This window comes from Miniopterus natalensis, chromosome 21 (assembly GCF_054644295.1).
Source record: "Miniopterus natalensis isolate mMinNat1 chromosome 21, mMinNat1.hap1, whole genome shotgun sequence".
NCBI lineage: Eukaryota > Metazoa > Chordata > Mammalia > Chiroptera > Miniopteridae > Miniopterus > Miniopterus natalensis.
The window spans coordinates 8,734,903-8,762,680 of NC_142101.1; the positions used below are offsets into that span (position 1 = coordinate 8,734,903).

Below are 27,778 nucleotides of genomic sequence, written 5' to 3' on the forward strand. Positions count from 1 at the left end.
GGCCATCTCCGTAGTCTCAGCTTTGGTCTCTGGCTGGGGTGAAACTGAAGCAGGTCCATGTGGTGCCTGGAAAGGCTGGGAAGCTGGTCGCTCGCCCCTCTCGTTTCCCAGTGAGCGGGTCTTTCTAGCTGGGGGTTCCCTCTTGGTGTCACGTCAGCAGGGCCGACCTGAGGGACATGGGGGGCCGGGCGGTGCAGGCACAATGAAGCTGTTCTTCCTTCCCTTTCTGTCATTCTTCTCAGGTGCTTTGTGCTGCTGAAGTTTCAGTGGACCCCTGAGCTCTCCCAGATGTTTTTGTTTCTGGAGAGCTGTCCTATTGTTGATCTTTGTGGGGAGACAGCGGCTGGGGTCTCCTGTTTCGCTGACTTGGTGAGCTCACCCGGATGTTACGAAGCTCCTTCCCAGAGAGGAGGGGATTGAGCAGGATCATAGGCCACCTTTGGGGGATTTGGCCAAAAGGGATCCTGGAGTGAGTAGGCTGGATATCAGGTACTTTAGAAAGACTTGGGGACACAACTGACTCACACCTGTCCTTCCCACGAGCACTGGAGTCCCTGTTATGTGCCAGGCATGGGGCACACAGAAGGCAGCCCTGTCCTAGGGAGGTCTTAGCCCAGAGAGGACAAGTAAGGACAATGTATGGATCAATGTGATCAAGGCCAAAAGAAGGGTCAGCTGGGACAGGAGCAGAGCGTTTGTGTAGGTGCAGGGTGGAGGGTGCAGCTCCCAGCAGGAATGTCCCCCTGCCCCCTACACTTAGAGCAGCAGGTGCACCCCAGGCGAGGGGGACACAGGGCCCGGCTGAAGGCAGAGGCCATGGAAAGCAAGGGGCATCCAGAGAAATGCCAAGCACCATTCCCCCCCAAAATGGGCCTAGTGTGAAGGGATGCGATGTAATTTTTGGCCACAGAAAGCACTATGAGGACTTTTCTGGAAAAGGGAAGATACAGTAGACTTACCCCGAGTTAACCACATTACAAAATCTAGTCAACGTAAAATGACTTGAGGGCTCCCCACCCAACATAGAGAAACCAGCATTTTACTCTCATCTGTAGTAGGTCCTTCCATGCTATTTGGAGATGTAAAATTCAGCAAGTTTGTTTTCTTCATGCTAGTTTTCTTCAAAAGAAAATTTACACACATCGAGAAGTGAGAGAAAGGAGCTGAGAGAGAACAGGCTTGTTTTTCTTTGTCCCCAGAGGTGTAAGGACACCGTCCTCCCGCGAGGAGCTCACCGAGGTGACTGCAGGTGTTCGATGGGGCTCGCCCGCCTCGTACTTGGTGGCCTGCCTTCCAGAGACGCACCTGTCCAAGTTAAACGCGGCATGTGGGCTACAGGCACGGGGAGATGACTGAAATCATGTCCCTTGTGCTGTCACACTGGCAGGGGTGACGCTAAGACACTTCCCGACCAGCGCGGCCAGGGCACCGGCTCTCCGCCCGGAAGCTGCGCTGGCCGTGGTGGCAGCCTGGCTGCCATGGCCCTGCCGGTACGACTGCCCTGGGCCGAGGGGCAGTCCTCTGGCACAGCTGGCCCCGCGCTGGGCAATCTCCCATCGCACTGCATCAGAACTGCATTTGGCTTTCAACACGTGAGAAAAACTTAATGTAACTGCAAGATACAGAACAAAGAGTAACCTTCTTAGCTTTGTAACTATACGGTGACTACACAAAATCTAATACAGTATTGTCAGAGATGCAAATGAATTACTTTAGGTGAAATGATAGGTGTCTTGGATGTTCCCAAATGTTCTGACATGAAAACACAGGGGCAAAGGCAGGCGAAACCAGGCTGGCACAATGCAGACCACTGTGGAAGGCGGCAGCTACAGTGGCTCACTGTTATTTTCTTCATACTTGTGTATGTTTGAAAGCCTCCAAACCAAAATCCTGAAAAGAACCTGAGTGTAGATTCCCTGAGCAGTTTTCTAACGTTAGCAGTATTTTCTAATTCAAGAGTGACGGCCGACAGCTTACCCAGCGACTGTCTTCCTGAAACTGGTAAGTTTCTGTGAACTGCTCCAGCAAATTAATGGAACCCGCGGGGGGGGGGGGGGGGGGGGGGACGGACCTCGGGTTTATGGCCAGTTGGTCAGCACAGGTAACAACCTGGAGTTGTGATCGGCACCTAAAGTAGGGGCGTGTGTGCGACCAAGCCCTCCACCCGTGGGATCGGATACTGTCTGCAGGTGGACACGGTTAGAACTGAACAACTGGGGACACACTGCTGGTGTCTGGAGAACCAGAGGACTGCTTGGTGGGTTGGAACGCGCTGCGCTGGCCGGTGCCGAGCCGTCTCCCCTCTCCATGTTCCCAGAGGCGTTCACGAAGAACACCGGTCTGCTTCTCCAGCAACTTTTATTGGTCAGAAGACGTGGAATGCATACGCAGCACCTTCGGCTAGTTAACAGGCTCGTTTATAAACCAGCTTAACACTGACATTATTTTAAAAGTTTCTGTTCTGAGTGAAAGGATGTGTGGAATGGACACGCTCCTGCCCAGGCAAGAAGCCATTCAAAAGGAGCCGCCTGCAAAGCGACCAGAAAGGGGACCCCGAAAGAGGCATCTTCCAGCCAGGTCGGCCCAAGTATTTGTCCAGTCAGAGAATCTGCTACATATTCCAACTTTACAAGGTAAAATATTCAAGGTTTTTAAAGAGCAAAATTAAATTATCTAAAAGATACTGATATTTTTATCCAAGTTACTTCCCAGAGTTGGGAGTGCCACTGTGCTCTGTTGATTAAAATAAAATGACCGGAGCAGTGGGCAGCTGCCTGGTCAAGTGAGACTCACCCGTCAGCCTGTAACTAACACACCAGGTGAAGAACAGATACAAGGCGAAGTGCTTGTCATCTCTCCAGCCTTAAGTAACGCTGTATTTCAACTCAAAAGGAAAGTTCTTATATATTTTTTGCATTGACATTTTAAAATATCAGAACAAGTCTTTGCAATATAATATACATTATACAGTAAACCTCAGATGAATTAAAAACTTGTTGACTTAGTAACTGTACTAAGGCAATTAAGAATTCGGCAAAAGCTATACAGGAATTTCTTAGTGGTATCCCTTTAATATTGACTTGCTTTAGTGGGTTTCCTTAAAAGGAACACAAAATAATAAAAGGCTTAAAAAAGAGGCAGTGATGCTATAATACCGAATCCCAGAAACAGCACAGTCGCAAACGGTGTTTTCTAGCAGGAAGACCAGACAGATCAGCAGCCCGGGGACAGGTGTGCAGCCCAAGGTTCCAGGCTCTGTGGCATCAACAACAGCCGAGAGCAGAATCAGCTGCCTGGTAAGTTTGGTTCAAGGTCCCAGAGTCCTGGTGTTGATCCCAGCGCCTAAGACAGCAGTGCTCAGGCCACCCTTCCCGCACTGATCTGCATGAAGATGCTTTAAAATCAACAGAGTGCTGGACAGAGTCAAGTTCATAGAAAAACTCCATTGTGATTTTATTTCGGTATGAGATAACTACTGATCTAGTGTTTCCAGCGTGGGTCACGTAACCGCCTCGTGGGCTACGGCAAATGGAATGAAACAAGCACTGCACTGGCCTGAAGCCAGAGTCTGAGGAGCAGGTCATGAGTTAAACCACCGTGCATAACATGATCAGCGCACACCGCACGTCAACAGGTTTTAGTTCATATGATTAAAAAAAATAAAATATTGGACCGCGTTTAGTGTAACGTTCTATTATATCATACATCAGATACCATGCTGCAGAGATGGCGTGGGCTCGATATATACAGTACAGAGCCAGGACTTAACCAAAGGAGGAGGGGCAACTACGGAACAGCAAACTTTACATACGTGTACACACCTGACGTACTGTCCACTGACTCAGGTTCACCGCGTGGTTCGTGGTGCCCCATTCACTAGTTTACGTAACACCCAAGGCGCTTTCCCTCCCGCACAAAGATCTACTTCTGTATAGAGTAGAAGGTGATGGTGAAAAACTTCTTCAAGCTCCAACAACTGTGTCCCAAACATCACTGTGCGATCACCTAAGAAATATGAAGAACAATTCAGAAACACGCATGACTCTCGGTGTACAAATAAGCATGGCTTAAAATCCCAAAGGGAGGAGTGAAGACTTCCGACGTTTACGCTTACGCCGATTAGATAATACATAAAAAGTCCACTGTGGGAAGTAGGACAAGAAAGGAAGCTTTAAAAAGTTAAAATCTCCACATGTGAATGTTTTCAGTGAGCCTCCTACTTGGCAACAGGCATATTCACAACTTCCATGAGCCCAGAGGCCTCCTCACTGACACGAAGAGAGAGACCCTCCCTTGGTCACTCCCATCAACTACGTCCTCCCTCCCTCCCTCCCTCCTTCCTCCCTTCCTTCCCGAGCAGGCGCATAAGGATTTCCCGTAGATCTGGGGATGCTGAACTAGCCTTGCACACCTGGGAAAATCCCACTTAGAGGTGGTATATAATTCTTTTCATAGTGTTGGATTAGATTTGCTAATTTTTTTTGAGGATTTGTGCATCTCTGTTCACAAGAGATACTGGTGTGTAATTTTCTTGTAATGTCTTTGTCTGGTTTTGGAATTAGGGTAATGCTGGCTTCATAGAATGAGTTAGGAAGTATTTCATCTGCATCTGTCCTACGAAAGAGATTGTAGAAAATCAGTGTAATTTCTTCCTTAAATGTTTGGTAGAATTCACCAGTGACCCCATCTGGGCCTGGTGCTGTTTTGGAAGGTTATTAATTATTGGTTCAACTTCTTTAATAGACACGGGTCTATTCTAATTGTCTATTTCTTCTTGTATGAGTTTTGACAAATTGTCTTTCAAGGAATTGGCCTATTTCGTCTAGCCTATCAAATTTGTGGATTTAGAGTTGTTCATAGTGTTCCTTTATTACCCTTTTAATGTCCACAGGATCTCCTTAGTGATGTTCCCTCTTTCACTGTTGATTTTTGTAATTTGCAGTCTTTTTTTTTTAGCCTGGCTAGAGGCTTGTTGATTTTATTGATCTTTTCAAAGAACCAGCTTTGGTTTTGTTATTTTTTTCTCTACTGATTTTTTTAGTTTTAATTTCATTAATTTCTGTTCTAATTCTTATTATTTCTTTTCTTCTGCCTACTTTGGATTTAATTTGCTTTTTTCCAACTTTTCTACGGTGTACACACAGGTGACTGTATCTAGACCTTTCTTCTTTTCTAATACAGGCATTCAATGCTATCAATTGTGCTCTAAGCACCACTTTTGCTGTATCCCCCCAAATTTTGATATGTTTTGATTTATATTTCATTTAAAATATTTTAAAATTTCCTTGAGATTTCTTCTTGAACTCATGACTTATTTAGAAGTATGTTGTTTACTCTCCATGTATTTTGGATTTCCCAGTTATCCTTCTGTTACTGATTTCTAGTTTATCCATTGTGGTCCGAGCACAGACACTGTATGATGTGTTCTTTTAAATGTGTAAGGTGTGTTTTCCAGCACAGAATGTGGTCTATCTTGGTGAATGTTCCAGGTGAGCTTGAGAAGAGTGGGTGTTCCACTGCTGAGACTATATAACATTTAATTATGCAGTTGCCCCTCTTCTTCATAATATAGCTGCAAAAAGCAGTCAATAGTCTCTACATTAAGCATGCGTGGAACTCCAGGTAGTGACAGAGTACAGGGTTGAAGGGCCGGCAGATATACAGTGATGTGAGCACATACCTCTGCTCTCCCACGCTGCTTCTAACAGCCACACTCCTGAGCGCTGGGGGCCTGTGAGCGACGCGGTGACCGCAGCTGTCTCAAGGCAGCATCTCCATACTGAATACCTGAGCCCATTCTCTCTGGGTCCAGCTCACCTGAGGAAAAGCAAGTCTTTTAAAAAAAGTTTTTATGTTCCTGTGATCCCCAAAATATATTAAGTGAAAAACCCAAAAAACAATGTGCAGAACACTGTGTATATACACCACTGCTTTTAATAAAGAGGGGAAAAAAATATACGTTTGCTTGCACAGGCACAAAGTATCCCTGAAAGACACATAAAGAGCTAATAAAAATGGATGACTCCAAGGAGCTCAGGTGGCTAGGGGACGGGGCGGAGGTACTGGAAGGCGACTTTCACTGTATCTTTTCTTTTATACTTTTTGAATTTAGAATTATGTGACTATATTATGTACACAAAGGTAAATTAATGTAGAATTAAACTACAAAGATGCCACTTTTCACTTATCAGAGTGGTGAAATACACCCAGACATGACAATATGCCCCGTGGGCAGGGCTTTGGCGACGGGCAGCTCACTGCTGGGGAAGACAGGCTGCTGCCACCCTGGAGGAGGGGCTGGACAGCCTTACCTATGTTCCAAATGCCTATGTTCTTTGACCCAGCAAGTCCACTCCTGGAAATTTATCCCACACATACATTCACACACGTGAAATGACTTATAAGAGGTTATTTACTGCAGCATTATCTGTGACAGCAAAATACTGGCACCAACCCAAAGGTCCAAAGTAGGCTAGTGTCAATAAATGAGGTTTACCCGATTCGATTTTGTTAAGTATTTTCCTGGCACATTGTACAAAGGCTTCTTCTACATTCTCTCCCGTCAGTGCACTTGTTTCCAGGAACATCAGCTCTAAAGTGGACATCAGACAAAACAGATTCGTATTAGACGACAGTCGTCATTCAATTACTAACAGCCTGTTTAGCATTTTCCTAGGGTAGCAGGCGGGATGCAGTCTATTACTTAAAACCATGTATTTCTGTAAATATAAAGTCAGTAAATCAATCTCTCCGCCCTCCCCCCCCCCCCATACACACACACATTTTACATGTTAGAAGCAGCCTAACCTCTTCTGAAAAGCACTAGCCTGCACTTTGTCATTCTGACCAGGAACAGGTCTTATATGACTTCCCACTTGTCTCCTCCACAGAGCAGTCGCTGGGCCAGCAGAAAGGCCAGCTTCATGCTCCTGTAGGTGAACCTCAACCTCTAGAGCCCTCATTTCCTCCCTTGTAAAAATGGGGTGCATTCCAATGACTTCTAAATGCCTTCTGAGCCTCAACATTCTAGGCTTCTGTATTTCTAAATAGCTTCTTTACAAACTCGTGATGGCTTATGCTTTTCCCTCATGTTTTATTTTCTTAGCAGAAAACCAGTCAATGTGTAAGAATATAATCTGATAGTCCTAGAGTCGAACTGAAAATGGGTATTAGAATATTCTAGTTCTTGATTGGTCCTAAAAGTTAGTTACTTAAAATGTCTGAATTCCTACCATTCTGTTACCTATAAGCAACCATTAATTTTATGTGCAAATCTCATGTATTCTACATGGAAATTCAGAGACATTTCAAAGGCATCTATAACCAAATGACTTCAGTCTCATGTGACAAAGACAAAGCCCAATTTTTCTTCTACAGCTTCTTTTTATCTAGATCTAATTATTTCACCATCTGAGCTTCGAACTACATAAAAAAGATGCCATCACCCGATTGGAGCCGTTAAGAATTTTGTTATCAATTTCACTTCAAACCAAGACCTGTAACGTTCCAAGATCCTAGACTGAAAAGTCACTGTAAAGCACTAATACATTTGATTTTATCATTATAGTAACTCTTTTACAGGCAGAATGCAATATCGTGAGAATATGCTAAGTCAGTCTCAGGCTACAGTACACAGGTCTACGTTTCCTAAATACAGTTTAATCTTAAAACTCCAGTAGCTATGCTAAGCCGAAAGCAATTTGATTACCCCCAAATCTGCTGTTAGAAAAACCACAATAGGTCAAAGGTCACTTGCCATTTTCCTGAGCAAATCTGGAGGCTTCTAAGAAGGTAACTTCCCGGTCTGCGTCCAGGTCCTTCTTGTTCCCGCAGAGGATTATCACGATGTTCTGACTTGCTAGCATTCGGGCATCTGTTAACCAATTAGTAAGCGCATTGTAGGTTTCTCGGCTGCGTAATATAAGATTGTGAAAATAATACATGTATTTTATAAAACTAGCAACTCTTTCCAGTCATTCACACCATTCACACTGCTTTTAAACATCTCAGGGTAATGCCAGCGACCTTTAACCCAGGCACCCAAACACCCCAAGTATACACCACACCCAAAGGGTTTGTTTTATTTTGTTTCCAGGAAAATGAGACAAGTCAGATGTTCTTGTTTTCTGTTTGCCCAATAAAGATGCATAAGGAAATAAAGTTCCTTCACTCATTTTACAAATGTTCAGTGAGCTCACGGGAACACTCTGGTAAACAAGAACTAACAGCTAATTGTTGCCATTTAACAAATCCATGCAGCAGGCGGGAATTTATCACACTGTCTCTTTATAAGGACTCTTATTATCCGCCTTTTCCATGAGAAACCGAGGCTCAGAGAGATAAACTAAGTTACCCAAAGTCACACAGTGGCCAGTGGCTGAGCCAGCACTTGACCAAGCCTTTTCTGACTTCAAGACAAACTCTGAGACCTGCTATTTCCAGCCCTCATGTATATGGGGACAAACTCCCTCTCCTGACACACTCTGATGGCCTCGTCACCCCACACTTGAGCAAGCTGAGCCTTCACTACCTGGTAAGTGGGGTGGGTCTGGGCGGGAGTCGTGCACCTCTTTCCAGAGCGCCTCATTCCAACACAAAGACAGAGAGACACCCTCTAGTGGGACAACTTCCTACCCAGAAAGAGCCCCAAAGGGTGTGGTTTCGATGATAGGTTTCTAAGGCTGTGCTAACAAACACCAAGGCTAGAACCATCTGATAGGATTTTTGCAGGACAGGTAAGTTCTAAAACCCGAACCAGTGTGGCTCCTGAGCATCTGAAATGGAGCAAGTGACACCAAGGGACTGAATGTTAATGTCATTTAACTGTGATGTGGATGACAGCCACACATAGGACAGTGCAGACTTAGACCCTTATAATGTGCCCAGAGCTTTATATTAACTAATTTTAACTGCCCAGTGACCGCACGAGTACCACATGATCATCATTTCCCAGACAAGGAGACTAAAGTCCTGACAGCTGGAGCCCGCCTGAGGACAGCACATGGCTGCTAACCCAGAAGCGGGATTTGCAGCCAAGCGACGTAAGCCCATAGCCTGCGCCCCAACCTCGGTCAATGCTGAGTATTAAGCTTCACTTTGTGAACCTTCGGGAAAGTGTCAAAGCATCACGTTAAGAAATATAATGACGCTCACCAAAACCCTGACGAACATATTTCTTTACATGGCAAAGCCGTGGCCGGGGCTGGTTCAAAACCTCCAAGATCCCAATGAAAGGGCGGAGGGGCTTCCTGACTCCCAGCCACGCGGCCCGCTGGACACAGCACACACTGCGCAGGGGCGCCTGGACCAGGCGGACTTCAGGGGGCAGCGGCCGCCTCTCTCAAGGGGCTGGGGGGGAGCTGCATTACCTGGTGATGTCATAGACGAGGAGAGCCCCTGCAGCGCCTCTGTAATAGCTTCTGGTCACAGACCTGAAAGAGTTACACTGCTTTTACTTTCGGCCAATCGAGAGCCTTCACTCCTGAGCACCACCTTCCTGCACAGAAGCACCCGTTTTGGTTTTGCAAACAACACAGCCAGATGCTGCTTTAAAAGAGACACGATTCAAAGACATCTAAATATATATCTGAGGAGCTGTTCTGTCTGAAATTGGGTCACAGAGACGATGGGAGGTGGGGACATTAGGCTGGAACAAGTATATTCTCTAAAAGGTACACTGCAAACACAGTATTGGACTCTTTAGGAAACTGATGCTGTGTGGAGAGAAACTGGCTTTTAGCTTCTCTTAAAGCTTCCAGAGGCGAAGTTTCTAACATCTGTGCGAGGGGGCTGAGGGGCCACATATATTAAGAGACTACTAATAATCGTAGACAACTACTTGTAATTGATCATTTTAAATGCAATTTTCAAATAGCTTTTTCTCTAATGTGATAAAAATACCTGAATCGTTCTTGGCCGGCGGTGTCCCATATCTGTAGCTTTACGTATTTGCCACCAACATTTATTATCTTTGAACCAAATTCCACTCCTATTGTATGATTCGAGTCGTCTTTGACTGAAAAGGGAAAAGAGCAAGACGTTTAATTTTAGAACATTAAGGAAACAGGCTTATAGATGTGAGCAAGCCACCCTGAAATCAGTGGGAAATGGCCCTTACTGCAGCCGTTCATTTCTCCAGCAGGCAGCCTATAAACACTGTTTCACACACAACACACACAGTCCCTATTCTTAAAGAGAAAATTAAGCTTTTTCTCAAAAACCCCTAAAACAAACCATGCGTTTTAAAGCCTAAGTGCGGAGGGGCCGTGCCAAATGGGAGCCGGGTGCCCCGTCGGCCGCTGAGTGCTCACAGTGGAGGCTGCACGAGATACCCGGGACTTTCTGCCCAGGGGGCACAGACCTGCGACTCAGTCAATAACGAGGGAGTGAGAGTTTCAACTATTTGAGTGGATAAATACTCTAAGAGAAAAAAGCCCCCCAAAGCAGCTTGATGGAGACCAAAGGTTAAGAGGAAAAGATAAGAGTAAATAAAACAAACCAGCCCCAAATCAAAACTCTGTGCACGTTACAGCTGTTGAGTCTTCATGAGTCTCAGTACTGTGTGGCAACCGTGTGGAAAGGATCTGTTCGGGAAATCCACACCGCCTGGGTGGGCAGGGAAGCAGGCCAAATCAGTAGTTTGCTAAACCCAACTGCAATAAGCTGCTCGAAAAGGAAAATTTATGATGAAAGGATAAGCGAAAAGCTACCTTGGCCATACAGTCCACTGACTATATTTATAGCTGCAAGACATACAATTGTACCAGAAATCAGGGACACCGTGTGATGGTGTGTTTGTTCTTTCCTGGAGTGTGGGGCATAAAAGGTTAGTAGTGACTCTACCGGTTGGTCTCATGCCCAGTCGCTGCAAAACTAATACGGACGTTCGCTAGAATTAAGCTACCAGGCAAACCTCGGGGAAAAGCCTTCAAGGGGTGAAGACTCAAGGCCAAGGGCACCCTGATTTCAACGTGGCCACAGGAGAAACACAGTGGAAACTTGTTAGGTCACTGCCACAGACCACGGTGCCTACCACCGTCGGGGCATCCGGGCAGGAGCAGGCCAGGTGCCTGGCCCTATGTCTTCCGGGCGTTTTTCCTGAGACAGAACAATGCAGTGTCTTAGCACATGGTAAGGAAACCAGGTCACTCAGTGCAAGTCAGCAAACACTGGCCCCGTGACTCGCCCACGCGGTCCAGGCCACTCAACAGAGGCTCCAACCAACCCTTGGTTGATGAGATGGAAGGAGCACAACACACTCCTAGAGTTTCATTCCTCAGAGGTCTTTGCAAGACGCTCCGTGTTGCCTCTCTCCCTCCACTCCACCCATCGCCCCAGGGGTCTCATACACAGGGTGGGCAAAAGCAGGCTTACAGTCGTTCATATGGGAAATAACACGATAATTAATAAGCAGTAAGGCAAGAATAAACCGTTTCGCGTACTCACAACTGTAAACCTACTTTCGCCCCACCCTGTACACACCAGCTTAAGAGACACTTTATTCAGTGAAACGAATTCTGTTTTCATGCCTTTACCTGACTGCCACTGAACAGACAGGTCGTTCGCCACAATTCTCTCCAATCACTACTATAAAAGCACTGTTCATAAAGGCCTTTCAAACCTGCAGCTTCGTGCATAGTCTGAATAAAACATTCACCCTCCCTTTCCAAAACAGGGCAAGTCAATGGCAAAGATGGGTTCTGTGGTCAAAAGGCTGTTCCTAGGGGACCAATTACTAGGTGCCCATCCCAAGAGCACACACCAACTTCCCTAAGCCTGTTTCTTTGCCTGTAAAACAGAATCAACGACCACTGCCTTAACTATAACACGAGGCCACCGGGGCGCAGACGTTACTAGTTCACCCTGCTGTCTGCCGCCACATCATCATATTGTACGTCACTATCTGGAAAATGTACAGGACACTGAACAATGAACCACTATAAACTGAAATGCTAACATAATAAAAACTCGGTCATATTATAAAAAGTTTAATAACAAATCCTTAATGTTATTTTCAAACATTTTAAACTCTGACTTCTCCCTGAAGTTTGGCTGTAAATGCGTGAGCGAGAGAGCTCGTAGAAGACACACGTGAACACTGACGTCTGAGGCCACTTACATTTCTTTTCAATAAACTGATGAAGTAAGCACGACTTGCCAGTTCCTGCATTTCCAATAACCAGGAATTTAAATAAAAAATCTGAAAAACAAAAGGAGACCGTGAAAAATAAATTTAAAACAGGTGCTATAAATTTATTCTTAGACTACAACCATAAAATTTAATGACATCTTAGTTGTTAATATAACGAAACAATATTTTGTGAAAACATCAGTAAATATGTACACTTACCTTTTGGATAGTTGGCTTACATGCTAATTCAGTGGTTCTTTTAGATTATGCTTTTGGGACAATTTTCTTGGTTGAAGTTTGAAAACTGCTCTTATGATAAAAATTTGTCCCTTTGCTAGCCACGATTCAAAGATATTTTTAACATCATTAGACAATAATTAGGAAAATGCAAATTAAAGCCACAATGAGGCATCACTACACACCTATCAGATGGCTGACATAAGAGACAGCGGCCCACCAAATGCTGGTGAGGATGCACGGGAGCCGAGCACTCACACTGCCGGGGGGAAGGGGAAATGGCAGAGCAGAGCTACTCTGGAAAATAGTTGGGAAGCTTCTTCAGAAACTAAACATGCAACTCAGCAACTGCAGTCCCAGGCACTGATCCCAGGCATGCGATACAGACATATGTTTACACGAACCCCTGTACACGAATGTTTACAGTAGCTTCACTCGTAAAAGCAAAAAAACTGGAAACCACCCAGACGCTCTTCCACAGGTGAATGGTTAACCAAGGACTACTACTCAGCAATACGAAGCAGTGAACCTGACATACGCAACAACCTGGGTGAATCTGCAGAGAATTATACTGAGTGGAAAAGTCAACCCCAAAAGACCACACCGTATGATTCCATTTATACGACACTCCTGAAGTGACAGGGTGAGAGGAATGGGAGTGGAGGGGCGGGGTGGGAAGAGCGGGTGCCTATGAAGGGGCCCCAGGGCACTATTTGTGGTGACAACGCGGGGTGTCTGCAGCTGTGCGGACATCTGCATCCTGAGTGTGAGATCTTAGTTTTGTGAGATGTCACCATTGGGGAGACAGGGTCAAGGGGATATGAGATCTCTATTTTTTTCTGAAAACTGTCTGTGAACCTATAATTATCTCAAAATTAAAAGTTTTATAAAAAAATAAAATAGGTAGCCTGGCCAGTGTGGCTCAGTTGTTGAGCGTCAACCCATGAACCAGGTCACAGTTCAATTCCCGGTCAGGACAAATGCCCGGGTTGCAGGCTCACTTTCCAGCAGGGGTCGTGCAGGAGGCAGCTGATCAATGACTCTCATCATTGATGTTTCTCTCCCTCTCCCTTTCTCTCTCTCTGAAATCAATAAAAACATATTAAAAATAAAATAGGTAATATCAGATAACTCTCAGTCTACTGTGCACAGTCCTAAACTGAGGAACCCCAGAGGGTGTGCTTCAGGAAGGACGGACGTCAGGTAAGCGGCCGAACTGCCCAGCATCTCCTGTCTGGAGATGTCTGTGTTTAATTCACACGCATAAAACCAAGTACCACAATGGGCGACGAATTATTCCCTGTGGGTGAGAAGCATCCAACTCCCTGAGGAGTTTCAGGGACTACAAGGGGACGGGATTTCACACACCTCCTTGTAGCTGAGCTCCAGGTGGGAGCCCCCTGCAGTCAGCCAGCTACAAACCTGGAGGCCGGGAACAGCCTGGTGGTGTCCTCGGTGTCCCCCCCTTACCCGTGGGGATGATAGAATTTGCACTGGTTTTACTAACTTATCTTGCTTTTATAATCGGTGGGGTTTTTTTCTTTTTCTTTCCTTGCTAGAAGGTGAATGACATCACGTTGCACATGCCAGTGTTTGGTATGTCAGGTGCACCATGCGTAACAGCTCCGAGAAAGGCTTTACGTATTACAAAGTAATTAACAAAGGGAAAATGCCCAGTTAGGCTGCATAACTTACTTAGACTAGTTAAGTAATTATGTCTACTTTAATTAGATTTGATGTTTTATTATATTGGGTGTTAATTTGTGGGCTCAAAATCACAGAGAAATGTACTGCATCCAATTCATGACAATCACAGTCACCTGGTGAGGGTTACACCAGAATGAATAAGCTTGAAGGTGGGGAAAGATCACGTAGCAGAGCAGAAGATCTAAAATGGGCAGGTGCTACTAATGTGCTGCTAACAATAGGAAAGGTGTCAACTAATTAGAAGTCAGTCTTGAGAAAAGTCAGCCATTCAGGAGCAGACCAAATACTGTTCAGGAGAAAGGCCCCCAGGACCCTGAGAGCAACACAGAGCCGAAGGACAGCTCTGCAGGAGAAACCTCATTTGAAACTCACTGACTTGTTTTCAGTCATTTCAAGTGACCTCTACATTCCCAGACCAGAGCAGATGAAAGCACAGACCACAGGAGGACTGTGAGCTGCAGGCCCAATGACATCAACCTCAGACGGCAGGAGACGCAGGAAAGGAGCCGGGAAGTGGCTGTAACTGCCGAGTCCGTGATGACCTTGGCTCTTCAAGGGAATGAAGCACAGCCCGGCCGGGCGTGGCTCAGCGGTTGAGCATCGACCCAGGATCCAGGAGATTGGGGTTCCATTCCCGGTCAGGGCACATGCCCGGTTGCGGGCCTGATCAATGACTCTCATCATTGATGTTTCTGTCTCTCTCCCACTCCTTTCCTCTCTCTGTAATCAATAAAGATATATTTAAAAAAAGAAAAAGAAAAAAGAAAAACAAAACGAAGCAGTGAGGGATGAGATGACCGCTGCCTCCCTACCTGCTCCCACTGGCTTTTGCCTTTAAGGGTTCAAAGGTCAGACAGGAAGCAAAGGGGCATGGCCTCCACTGAGAAGGCTTCGGGAGCCAGCTGGCACGTGATACCAGCAACTGAGACAAGAAATACTAGATTCTGAGGAGGAAGCCATGTGGCAAAATAACAGTACAGATGCAGGCAGGGAGGTCACACTCAAGGTGCCCGTGAGCCAGCCGGGTGGAGACGGGAAGCGGTGAGGGCTGACTCCGAGGAGAGAAGCTCTCAGAGGCTGCAGGGTGCCTGCGGAGTCTCACCACCAGCACCCAGGTGAAACCAGCTTCCCTCGAGGTGGGGCAAAAGCAGTCAGCTGAAGAATGAAGGAAGGCGCTGCAGATGAAAAGTACTGAAGACTCCTGCAAGCTTGGCTGGGACGGAGAGAAGAGGCAGGGGCGCTGGGGGAGGGTGCAGAGTGGGAGGCAGACGGACAGGAAGCCCCCAGTAGAAAGAGGGACGGCTGATTGGTGTGCGGGTCCCTGAAGCCTGCAGGAGGAGGTCCCAGGCGGCAGCAGCAGGCAGGGGTCAGTCTCAGACAAGGGGAGCAGGGTGAGGATACGCGGGGAGGTAGACAGTTTACTGGCCGGAGGGGGGGGGAGAGTGTCTTCAGTGTGGTGTCTTTTTCCTCCCTGCCACCAGCTGAAAGTGAGATAAAGGGCTGGAGGAGGTTAGTGAAGGTTTAAAAGTGCTGATGCAGAGGAAGGGGGAGATGGCCAGGATAAGGGAGAGGGCTGCTAAGTGCCACTCGGGACCCAGCGGAAGCGGAGATCCTAGTCTCCAGCGACCTCCAGCTAAAAAGGGCTGCAGCTAAGGCAGGCGGCTGGGAAGCTGGGGTTGGAATCTGCAAAGCTGATGCGCTTGGCGGAGGCAGGAGGAGGGGCGTGGGCGTCACACCTGGAGAGGGAGCAGCTCGCTGCCTGAAAAGGGGGGCGACCAGGAGCCTGGAGCCCTTCAAGGGAGAACTGGACGGTGTGATCAGAACGGGACATGTGTCCAGGGAGCAGCCAGGGAGGTGAGGCCTCAGCGGGGGCAGAAGAGGCGAGAGGAGGTGACAGAGCTGAAGTCATGGCTGGGCAGCTAGCTGTTGACTGACCCGCTGCAGTCACCAGGGCCAGGGAGGAGCTGGGGTGGAGAGCAAGGCTGTGAGCCAGCTGACCCTGCAGAATAAGGAATGACCCCAAGGCCATCAGGTAACAGCAGGGAGGGGGCGGCAGCAGAGCACAGAGCGGAAGGTGATGCTGGTCAGGGAGGAACGAAGCAGCAGAAGCCGGGGGGATGCTGGCGCAGGAGGGAAGGGAGGCCAGGCAGTGGGAGAGCACGTGACCCTGGAGGCAGGTGAAATAAGAAGGGGGAGGAACGAGCGGGGGCAACTCAGGCCTCCGTGGTGCCTGAGCCCAAGTTCAATGCCGGTCAGCACAGGGAATCGGGACTTCTGTGGACTGAGTGTTTGCAGCACAGACTCTCCAGTGAGCGCTCAGGGGCCGGGGCAGGACCTGTAACTTTGCTGAAGTGCTCATTTGGATCTGACCACTGTGGGCCTGCTGTGTGGACACAGGTCAGGCAGCAGGTGAGTGGGCCCAGCCAGCCACCCAGCATCGAAGCCAGAAGCTCTTAGCTGCTTTCTACTGGATGTGCTAATATGTTAAAAAAGAAAGTATCTCCTAACGTGGAAAAACGCCCAGAAGAGGAAGTCAGCGGCCAGTGCAACAGACAGAAACGGGGGGACCCAATACAAAGTCACCCTTGACCAGGAAGCAAGTCTTGGAAACTTTGAAGGGTGGATGTGAAATTTTATTTCGGTACATGAGAAGACAAACCACTACAAAGAAACTAGGACAAGCCTTGTCAAAATGTTTCACAGAACACTCCAGCTACTGTAATAAAAAGAGGAAAAGCGAACAGTTAATTCCTTGAGACTATGGATGGGAAACATGTCTTTCTGGACTGTGTTTGGAGCAAGACCTGACCCACAACAGAACGTGCAGTTTTACATCACACAGATCCGTGCCCGCGCCCTCGCCAGCGCTGAAGGTCTTTGTATAAAGGCACCAGCTGCGGTCCCCACCCCATGCCCAATCTCACCCCGAGTTCAGAACAGACCTGACTCGTATCAAACACCCAATGTTTGTCTACAACATGCACCAGAGCAATGAGATCCAGGAAGGATGTTTAATCCGGGCCAGCACTCAGAGATTTTATGGAGATGATTTCTGAACAGAAAAGGAAAGAACCTGACCACCCTTGACAACGTGAGGCAAGACGTACCCGAGTTCAAATTCCGGCCCCACCACCCCTAGGCTCTGGGACGGCGGGGAGAGCCCGGCCTTCCCGGTTCCCCACAGATGGGTCCCATGTTTGCCCGGCACTGCCGAGAGGATCAGACACGACAGAGTGCTAACCTCCCCTGGTCTCGAGGCTGGGGTTATCACCCTGCCTAGACACACCAGTGGCTTTTCAATGAGGAAAGATTTCCTGGGACAACAATGGAAACAACAGGTTAATGCCAGAAAACCTCCCATCAGTACACGCTCAAGGCTGTTGACCTGAAGGCTTCTTTAGTCACAGACAGTTAGAAATTACACTGTTCTTGGGAAAACATAACTAAGGAAAATTAAACTTATTACTAAATAACATACACCAGCAGAATTAAAGAGATGGGCCACTTTGAACTTTTACAGTTGTTAACATTTAGAACTGAATCAGCCAGCGCTGGAGCCTCATCTATGCTTATTTGAAAAAATTCATTTTTCTACCTACAGGATTTTCAGTTGGGTTTTTTACCAACTGCAGTTGGAAGCATTCTACCTGAATAAATGACTGAAAGAGTTAATAATCGATTAGCTACTACGCAGAAATTTTCCATTAAGCATAATATTTATTTTTGATCCCCTAGTCAATTAGAGGCTGGTAAGTAAGCATGGATTTAGGACTAGGGAGCTCGTCCACCTAATGTCACTTCACTACCAAATGTCAGGCATCTGAATGTTTAGTGACCACAGATTCAGATCCCCTGATGCATCTGTCACCACAATATGTGGCCCGTGGGGGGCCCCAGGCTCTGTCTGGGCTCAGCACCGGTCCCCACAGCGGTGCGTGATGGATACGCTGAAGCCCGTCTTTTCCATCTTTTACCTCCATGGCCGACCAGCTTCCATTTGACCATCACGTTCTCTCTCCAGGTACAAAATCGCACTCAGCTGGGCAGCAGCCGAGCCCTGCAGCTCCGGAGAGCAAGCACCTTCGCAGCGCTGGACGCACTGAGCTGATTCAGACCCGGACTGTTTCCTTAAGGGCGCCCTGTGCGCCCCCTTTAATCCAGACAGTGCTGCCTGTTGAAGAGGTCCTCTCAGAGCTGCATTTATATGATTACAATGTGAAAGGCTGTTAGACTTCCCCTGTCCTGGCCTTTTGCTCCCAGTCTGTAACGGAGGGGAAAATGCACCACCCCAAACGGGATCAAATCGGGCTGTGGCGCTCCCTGAGGCCGGGCTCAGGAACTGCACCGCGTGACCCAGGGAGCCACCTCAGCAGCCCCCCACTCAGCCCCCCCGCTCAGCCCCCCCGCCTCAGTCCCCCAGGTCAGTCCCCCGGGTCAGTCCCCCGCTCAGTCCCCCGGGTCAGTCCCCCGGGTCAGTCCCCCACTCAGTCCCCCGCTCAGTCCCCTGGCTCAGTCCCCCGGCTCAGTCCCCCGCTCAGTCCCCCGGCTCAGTCCCCGGCTCGCACAGAGCTTACCACCTGGTCATGAAAGATCTGCTTTGTCACAATCGAGAGTTGCCTGAACTGAAGAACAGAACTGCAAACTGCCCCAGGCAGTGGGAAGCGGGGCCGGGCGTTTGCTGAGGATACCGTGACAACCAGTGCAAACGGCAAACAAGAGAAACAGTATAAAAACCGAGGACACTAAGATAATAACATTTTTAATTGTAACAAGGAAGAGAGATGCTGTGTTTTTAAGTCCCCAGTTTCTTTCTTGCATGATTAAAAATTCATCTGAAAATGACAAACCTCCCTCTAAAATACACTCATTCATAATTTATTAGCACTTTATGAATATTGTCCTCCCCATATCTAAATAATTAGCTGCTTTTCAAGACTTAAGTGCCAAAAACACAGCACGGAAGAGAAGCAGTGAGAACTGACAGACGAAGGTCACTAAGTGCTGTCGCAGAGGGTTCCCCTTTCCCACGGGGAGCGCGTTGGGACCGCCTGTGGCTTTATTCCTCCAGGTCCCGTGTCCATCACTCCCAGGGATGGGTTTACTGGCCAAATCTCTCCCAACATAAACTGGCTTTTGTCTGGAAAGCCGTGAGGGGGTCGCCGGGGAGGGAGACGTGCGGACACAGGGTGGCCTGCCTGGGTTGCTGGGCTCGCGCCTGAGGCTGCACCCGCCCTTACACAGCGGCCCGCGCACCACGAGCTTTACTCCACACTCAAGGCTAGCGGGAGGCAAAAGTCAAGGCTAGCGGGAGGCAAAAGTCAAGTATTCATCAAATAAAAGGAGCACAGTCCCCGACCGAGGCTAGACTGGCAGGGGAGGGTGACATTCAAACACCAGTGTTACAGTCCCGGCTGGCGCTGCTCACAAGCACCGAAGGGTCTTGGGTTCGACTCCCGGCCGAGGGCACTACCTCGGCTGCAGGTTGGTTCCTAGGCCAGGTCGGGGCGTGTGCAGGAGGCAACCAATCGATGTATCTCTCTCACATCAATGCTTCTCTCACCTTCTCCCCCCCCTTCACTCTCTCTAAATATCAATGAAACAAGTATCCTTGGCTGAGGGTTAACAAAGACAAGTGTCACAGGATGTGGAGGATTCCAAGGTTTTCCCTCAAACTATTTCCACTGGCAAGTATTCTAGCGGAGTTATTAGGGATGGGGGAAAACCTAACATCAGTCTGATCAATCTCCGTGGTGATTTAAGGGAAAAAATCCAAGAAACAACATCAGCTTTCTTCTCATTCTGAAGAAATATCCAGAGCAAAGACCATCCACACACTTGCTGGGTCACATCTGGTCAGAGTGATCGCTGGGGTACTGAACCTTGTGGAAGAATTGTTATGGCGCCTCTACAGAAAGGGGCCCAAACGGCGAGGCGTGTCCTAAAGACCGCTGGTGATATGATCAGTAGCAGAAGAGATAATACCATTACTACAGCTAGAAGTTCACACCTGTGCTTACACGAAACTGTTTTTCAAGGAGACCTAACAGCTTTGGAAAGGCCATGAACTTATCCCGATTTTTCCGTGAAGCTCTGGCACAAGTCCCAGCAGCCTGAACCCTAAAATAAATTTTTCCAAGTCCCCTTCCAGCTCACCGTCACCGTCACCCTCGCCAGGCAGCCGTCTCGCCTCCCTGCACACAGGAGCGAGAGGCTGCGGACCAGGTGCTGTGCGGGCCGTGCAGTGAGCTCAAGCTGCGGCTATGAACTTTGGGGTGCTGGGTTTCCTTGCTTTATAATCCACTAAACCGGCCTCAACCTAACCTTCCCTTGACTCTTCTGGGGTAAACAGTAACCTGAACTATGTGAAGAGGTCAGTTTTAAAGACTCAGAAACCAACTGGACTCTGGAGATCAGAACACTGGATAGAAAATGGGTTCTAGCTTTGGTGCCATGTGGTAGGTGGATGGGAAGCGTGGGTGGAGGTAGGCAGGGAGGATGCTGCAGATGTGAGGGGTGGGGTGGCAGGGCGCAAGGCGGGTGCCGTGGGCAGGAGAGGGTCGGCAGAGGCGAGAGCTACTTAGAAGGAAGAACCCAGGACTCGACCACCTCTGGATGCGGCTGTGAAGGGAGAGGTATGTGCGATGATCTCGAATGCCTGGCTGGACGCCTGGGCCTCCAGGAGAGAAAGGGAGGGGGGAAAAGGTTCTAACTTTCCCTCTTAGGCGAATGAGTACCTGGAAAAAACAGTAGATGGCTTAAAAGAGAAATTTACTGTCTCTCAGTTCTAGAGGCTAGAAGTTCAAAGTCAAGATGTTGGTAGGACCCATGCTCTCTCTGAAGACTAGGGAAGGACCCTTCCTTGCCTCCTATATTAGCTCCTAGTGGCTGCCAGCCATCCTCGGTGACCCTGGCTTGTAGACACGTCACTCCAATCTCAGGCTCTGTCTTCATATCACATTCTCCATGCATGTGTCTGTGACCACATTCCTCTCATTTTAAAAGGATGCCGGTCACTGAATTACAGCCCACCTAATCCAATGTGAACTCATCTTAACCTGATTACATATGCAAAGTCCCTATTTCCAAATAAGGCCACAGTCACAAAAAACAGGTATTTGGTACCTGGGGTTCGAATCTGAACTTATCTTTTGGGGGAACATAATTCAACCCACAACAGCCTATAATTATATATATATATTTCCCAATAATTCTCAAAATTATGTGGTAAATACTACTTTCAAGATAAAGCATAAAATAAAAATATTGAGAATATTATAATAATTATTAGCATAGAACCAACAATTTGTGTTCGTTTCATAAAGTATTTTCACTGTAGAAAGAATAAACTCCAATGTATGGAGATTTGTCTTAGATTTTTCCTCTCTTCAAACTGCCTCAGCCCTAAACTATTTTTTTTGGTAGCATTTTCTGCACAACTTATACTTAAAAAAAATTTTTAAATTGATTTTAGAAAGAGAGGGAGGGAGCGGGAGAGAAGCTCAGTGTGAGTGAAGCATCAACAGGCTGCTGCGTCCTGCCGGCACGGGCCTGACCAGGAACCCAACCAGCAACCCTTTGGTGCACAGGATCCTCCCCAGCCACCTGAGCCAACCGGCCAGGGCTGCACTAATACTTCTTGGCTCCTTTCTGAACATCATTGCTTGGTACTACCTATTTGATTTGTTAGTCTGTCTCACAAATCTTGGTATCAGAAATGACTTTAAAGTCAATTTGCGATCTTTCAAGTCTCAGATGGCTGGAGTTCCTGGGGAAGCCCCAAGCCGCACTAACTGGCCAGGATTTTAAGAATGCTGTGAATCTAACAATGTTTGGGAAAGACTGTTTCAGTTTAGGGCAATTCAGATTGAGGGTTTCCACCTGAAACCTATGTATTTAAGATGGTAATTTTGTATTACAATATTATATAAAGTACATAGTTTTCCTGTGATTAGTGATTTCAAAGCCACCAAAATGTGACCCCTATTCAGTCCATGAAAAGTGAAATATTGCTTTAACATGCTAAAAAGCAGGTAGATACAGTTCATTAACACTGTAAGCGCTAGCTCTTTATTTTTCATTTTATCCCGGGTAAGGTCCACAGAACCTTCTTTTCCAGGAGAGAGAAAATGAGCCCAGAGCAGTAAGGAGTTTAAAGGTTAGGCAAATATTTTTTTACCAGCTACTGAAGAAGCAACGTCTGGAAGGAGGGCGCTTGATTGTTTTACTTTTGGGGAACCATGCTGTGCAAATATGGTCAATGATAAGAGAAGGTGACAGCTTTAGGACTTGGTCTGGGGTGCTTTTTAATTTTAGGTTGACACTTTCAACTGTCACACTTGCTCTTTCTAAAATTAATTTTCTAGTAGTTTCCTCTAATTTCTTCTATTAGAGAAAAAGATTAAATTCTGTTGTTAAGAAGTAAAAACATGTTTGGAAGGTACCATGAAACAAGAATCCTAATGATCAAAGACTTATGATCAGAACTGAATCAGTTACTGTGATGCTCAAAAGTTCAATGAACTCTGAAGGGAAGTAGAGATGCCAAAGTTATGCTACATTTTATCGAGGTTACCATTTCACACAAGACAAATGAAACATAAGAGCTCTATTTCCTGAGCTCTTTCAGCCATTTCTTCTCACTCATAACCCCTCCCTGTTAACCTCCTCCAGGTGAAAGAAAAAAGGGGTAGGGTAAGGAGCACTTGAAAATAAACAAAAGCTAGAGCAGAACCAAAAATTGCTAGGGGAATGTATTTTCTTTACAAATCAGATTGCGATTCTCTACAGAGAAAACCAGACCACGTGGGCGCAATGTGCTACAGAGCATTTGCACCTTTGACAACACTGGTCCCTAGGCAGGCAGCAACTTCGTGGGGGATCGCCAAAGCCTTCTAGGAAACACACACCCTGCCCCCCAGTGTCACCAAGCAGGGACCCATCACAGGAGTGGCTCAACACGAAGCAAATGCACTGCGACCTTTTGGGACCCCCAGGTCCTCTCTGCCTCACCCCCACCCACGGGCTGTGGAGCCTCGACCACAGGCCTCTTACTCTAACTCCACCTCCTCCAGGGCCTGGGCATGTGCGGCTCTGCTGTGCTCACCCCCTCACGTCTCCCCGGCCCCCAGGCTGGGTTAGGTTTCTTTGTAACATACTTTCAAGGACCACATTCCTACAGACCAGGGTTTTTAACCATTCATTAGTGTCACAACGGGATTAACACTGTATCCCCCACAGCTCCGAGGGCCGGGCTGTGCCAGCCGCGCGCGCCCTCCGCCGCGCGGGCTCCAGATGCCCTTGCGCACACGCGCCGGGGGCAGGGCGGCCGCCAGCACAAACGCGGGCGCGGCGGCCCGGCCCTGGGGGGCATCCTCCCCAATCTGAGCTTGTCCCCGGGCCCGTAAAACTCCCAATCAGTCTCCCCGCCGGGCCCCGCTCGTCTGAAAGAGCGACTGAGACGGGTAACACCTCCTGAACCCCGACAGGACGCCGGGGTGGACCGTGCGGCTCGCGCTCGCCACGCAGGGCTGAAGCCCGAGCAGAGCAGCTCAGCATATGGATCGGGAAGGCGCTTGTTTATTCAAAAAAAAAAAAAAGAAATTAAAAAAACCTGCGGGCCCCTCCAAATGTGGGTGCTCGTAGGGGAAGCAAAGATCAAACACAGGACTAAGCCTCCAAGGCGGTTGTGGTTTTAAAAAGACACATTTGTAAACAGTCATAATGCAACTAGAAAGGGGGAGGGGGGGAGGGGGCACGAGTCTCGGGGAGGAACCGACCCGTCTACCGACGGCTCCCCGTCACCGGGCGCAAAGAAAGGCACCCCAGCCCGGGAAGGGCGGCAGGAGCGGGCCGTCCCGGGCCCGCGGCGACGTGCGGGCGTCGCCCGAGGTGCCCCGCATCCCGCGCGGGGACAATGCCGCGGAGGAAACTGAGGCTCGCGCGGCCTCCCCGGACCCCGAGCCACCGAAACCGGACTTAGAGGAACCGCCCCGGGGAGGGGAGGGGGGCGACGCGCGGAGACGAAGAAACTTGTTCAAGCCGACCGCGCCCGCCCTCCGTGGGCCCCGGCCGCCCGCCGCCTACCGTAGGTCTCGGACATGGCCGTCTGCGACATCTTGGGAGCGGCACCGCCTCCTGCGGGTCGCGGCTGCAGCTCCGGCGGGGCGGGAGGGGCCGGGGTCGTCCGCCGCGTCTCGGTGGCGAACGGCGTGGGGCGGGGACCGGAGGAGGGAGGGGCCGCGGTCCCCACGGCAACCGCCGGCCTCCCAGCGGCTGCGGCCCTGCCGGACTGCCGGCTCCGCGCAGGCGCACTGGGCCCCGCGCCGGCGGGACGGCCCGGGAAGAGGCGGCGGCGGAGGGGGCGGGGCGGAAGGGGCCGCGCGAGGCCCCGCCCCCGAGCCCGCGCATGCGCACGCAGCCCGGGCGGCGCGGGGGGCGGGGGCTGGGGCGGGCGCCGCAGCGCCGCGCTTGGTGGGGGGCTGCGGGCAGGCTCCTAATCAACTGTGTCTTTTAACACGTGACCCTGGTGGCGCTCAGGTGCAGCAAACTCCCCTCCAGAATTTCCCCCGCGGCACGTGGTTAGCTCCACGTCTCCAAACCAGGGCGGGGGCGCCGCGTTCCCGCGCTCGCGGGGCAGACGCGCCTTGGAGAGGACGGGGGGCGGGGGGCGCCCCGTGCGGCTCTCAGCCGGGACGGGACGCGCTTCCAGCTGGCACGGTCCGCGCGGGACCGCGGTTACGGTGTAACCGGGGGGCGGGCGGCCGCGCGGGCTCCCCCGCCCCCGGGGCCCCGGGGCGCGCCGAGCCCGAGTCTGCAAAAACCGCGGGCGCCGAGGGGCCCCGTGCGCCCCACCCCGGGGCCCTGGCTGGTGGCGGGAGGCTGCCCTGGCCCTCCGCTGGATGCACTGCCGAGGTTAGGAGCCCGAACCTGAACTCGGGGTCCCCTTGGGTTGGAAGCGCAGAGATGCGCACTTACTACCGGGCGGGACATTGTGGTCGGGAGTCTGCTTCATCTGAGCGCCGTCAGGGTCGCGTCATAGCTCATGAGACTCAGCCTTGTTCAGAAGACACAGCGGAATGCTAAAAATACGCCTTGGCTGGGTTCCCGAGTGACGTGGGCTGTGGGGGAAATGCCAGCAAGTACATTTTTTTCCCCCAGGTCCGTTCGGTTCCGTTCTCCACGTAAATGGACATCAGATCTTCCCTGAGGCTGTTTCTCCTTCTCCAGTGGCTCCTTGGCCCTACAGTTTATTTTTCATTTCTGGTTCTAATAGCAAATGAATGTCCTTGCTTTCTAACCACAGGGCAGGCCCCTTGCTGAAACGCTGCGGGAGTTGTAACTTTGTATTTCTTGTTCAGTGGCTCAGATACTTGATTGCTTTTTATTTGGCTTCCTGCACCTTAGCTTGGCCGACGCTCCAGAGCAGAGCGGACTGATTCTGATTAAAACTATTTCAGAAGAAAGACAGGGATCCCATTATTTAGACTCCAGTTTTCTTTCTACCAGAAACTCCTGTGGATAAGAAAGGTATCATGGGGTTATAGGATCCCTTGGGTTATTGACCGAAACTGGACCCCGAGATCTCTGAAACCTGGACAGGGTGATGGAAATAAAAATCAAGCTGCTGTTTCAAAGCCGAGAGCAGTTTTCTATTCTGTGGAACGAAGACTTACATAGGCCTTTGGGAAAGACTGTTTTGGAAGAGCCACCCAAAGAAATCATTTAGTTTGCGGATATAAAAGCCAAATATCTCAACTAGAAAAGGAAATCCTGGCGCTCTCTCTCTGCACAGCTCTGTCTGCTCCTTACTGGGCCCTGAGGACTCTGGTTACCTCTCTGCCTCCCTATTCCCAGCTCAGAGTGCTGGTGCGTCCTGTCTCTGACCCTGAGCTCAGTCCGTGCCCCTCTAAATGCCATCTAAAGATGATGCTTTCTAAACTTCTCTCTTGCCCAGGCTTCTATATACAGTCGCTTACTCGATATTTCCACTTGAATGCCTGCTAGGCTGCTTAATACTAATAAAATAAAAACCAAACACCCAAATTTCTCAACAGCTGCTAGAGTGAGCCTATTGAAATGTAAATATACGATAACAAAAATAACAGTTCTCTTTTAAAGCAGCCAGTGTTGGAGGTGGGGGGAGTGTAATATAAGTCCCATCATGCTACTCTCTGCTCAAAGTGCCTCATCTCACTTACTATGGCCTGTAAGATCCCCACGGTCTGCCTCCCTCTGACTTCCCTCCTTCCCCCTCCACCTTACTCGCTTGGCTCTAGTCATATAGGCCTTCTGGTGTCTTAAGCACATCAAGCAGGTTTGGGCCTCAGGACCTTTGCACATGCTTTTTCGTCTGCTTGGAGTGGTCTTGCCCCAGGCGTCTACATGTAGCTCCCTCACATTCTTCATGGTTTCTGCTCATGTGGTGTCTCATCAGTGAGGCAGCCTTTCAGAAATAAAACAGCAATCCCACTCCTCCCAGCGCTTCATACAACCACTACTTTGGCCCCCCCACCCCGTAGCATTAAACCACCACCTAACACATATACTGACTATTTGTATGTTGTCTGCTCCCTTCTAGATTATAAACTCCATAAGGGAAGGGGTCGTATCTGTCTTATCCTCTGCTCTATCCCCATGCCTAAAATAGCAAACCCTCAATAATTAAATAGTTGTTGAATGTAAACCCTCAATAATTAAATAGTTGTTGACTGAGTGAATGAAATAGTTGTTGACTGAGTGAAATAAAACTCAGCAGCTCTCTATTTAATATGGACTTAATTATGTAATGAACTTAATTTTAAACCTGCTGATTTATGAGAAATTTAAAAGTTCATCTTTTATATGCCACCATATAATTGTAGAAAGGCTGTAATAAAACCATTTAAAAGTATCATCTAATACTAGTGTGATAAACACTAGATATAGAGCTAAGGGCTTTACCTGTCTCATAAACCCTAATCCTTACAACAGACTCAGGAGGAAGGTATCATCCCATTTTGTAGATGAAGAAACTGAGGTCTAGATGGCTTATATTTTGCCCCAGTTCTCCTGGTTAGTATGGCTCAATGGTGGGATTTTTTTTCTCTCTAAAGCCAAACAAAGCTAGACACCTCTGCATCTATAATGTATATGAGGGGGGAAAAATCCGGTATAAAACATCTAAAACACAGAGGTGTGGCTTCAAAGGGCAGCAAATTGTTTAATGGAATAGAACCTAAAGAAAATAATGCCCTTTAGAGCCGAGCCCCGTTCTGGGTGCCTTACGTCACCTCCCTTGACCCTCACGTCACCCGACCAGGTACCTCTCCTCATGTCCCTCCAGTCCGGGATGGACCAGACCACGGCCCTTCACTGCCCTCCGATGCTCCGTGAGCACAGGGATGTGGGTGAGAACTGCCCGTGGGTGCGGCAATTCCCAGCGCACCCCGTAAGCGAAGCGGGAGCTCGGGCTTGCCCCGAGAGGGAATCACACTGGCGTCAGCATCCAGGCTCCAAGGCGAAACTCAAGGCTTTGAATTTGCTCCTGAAACACACCGGCTCTTGCGCACCTGACGGGCCTGTGCCCCACCTGCTCTGGGTGCACAGTGGTGAGGCAGGGTCAGAGCTGGGGACACGCGGCCCAGGTCGGTGACGCCGTAGTGCCCCACTTCACCTTTCCATTTCAGCTCCCAGCAGAGCTCCCATTAGTTCTCAGGAGGACACTTC

At 48.9% G+C, this 27,778-nt stretch overlaps 1 protein-coding gene across 2 annotated transcripts; it reads right to left on the bottom strand.

The window, feature by feature from the left end:
- Positions 1 to 3,428: 3,428 nt before the first annotated feature.
- Positions 3,429 to 24,297, bottom strand: RAB4A (RAB4A, member RAS oncogene family). Of its 2 annotated transcripts, XM_087829034.1 has the most exons (8): positions 24,158 to 24,297; positions 12,119 to 12,199; positions 9,901 to 10,015; positions 9,369 to 9,431; positions 7,757 to 7,911; positions 6,497 to 6,592; positions 5,681 to 5,817; positions 3,429 to 4,005 (listed from the first exon to the last, which is right to left on the bottom strand). In XM_087829034.1, the coding sequence occupies exons 1-7, from the start codon at positions 24,186 to 24,188 to the stop codon at positions 5,702 to 5,704; spliced, it is 657 nt and encodes a 218-aa protein (XP_087685160.1). In that variant the 5' UTR covers positions 24,189 to 24,297; the 3' UTR covers positions 3,429 to 4,005; positions 5,681 to 5,701. The 2 variants fall into 2 exon arrangements, with proteins under 2 accessions (XP_087685160.1, XP_016051522.1); XM_016196036.2 differs by lacking the exons at positions 12,119 to 12,199; positions 24,158 to 24,297 and having other exon boundaries at positions 7,757 to 7,873; positions 9,901 to 9,989.
- Positions 24,298 to 27,778: the final 3,481 nt, after the last annotated feature.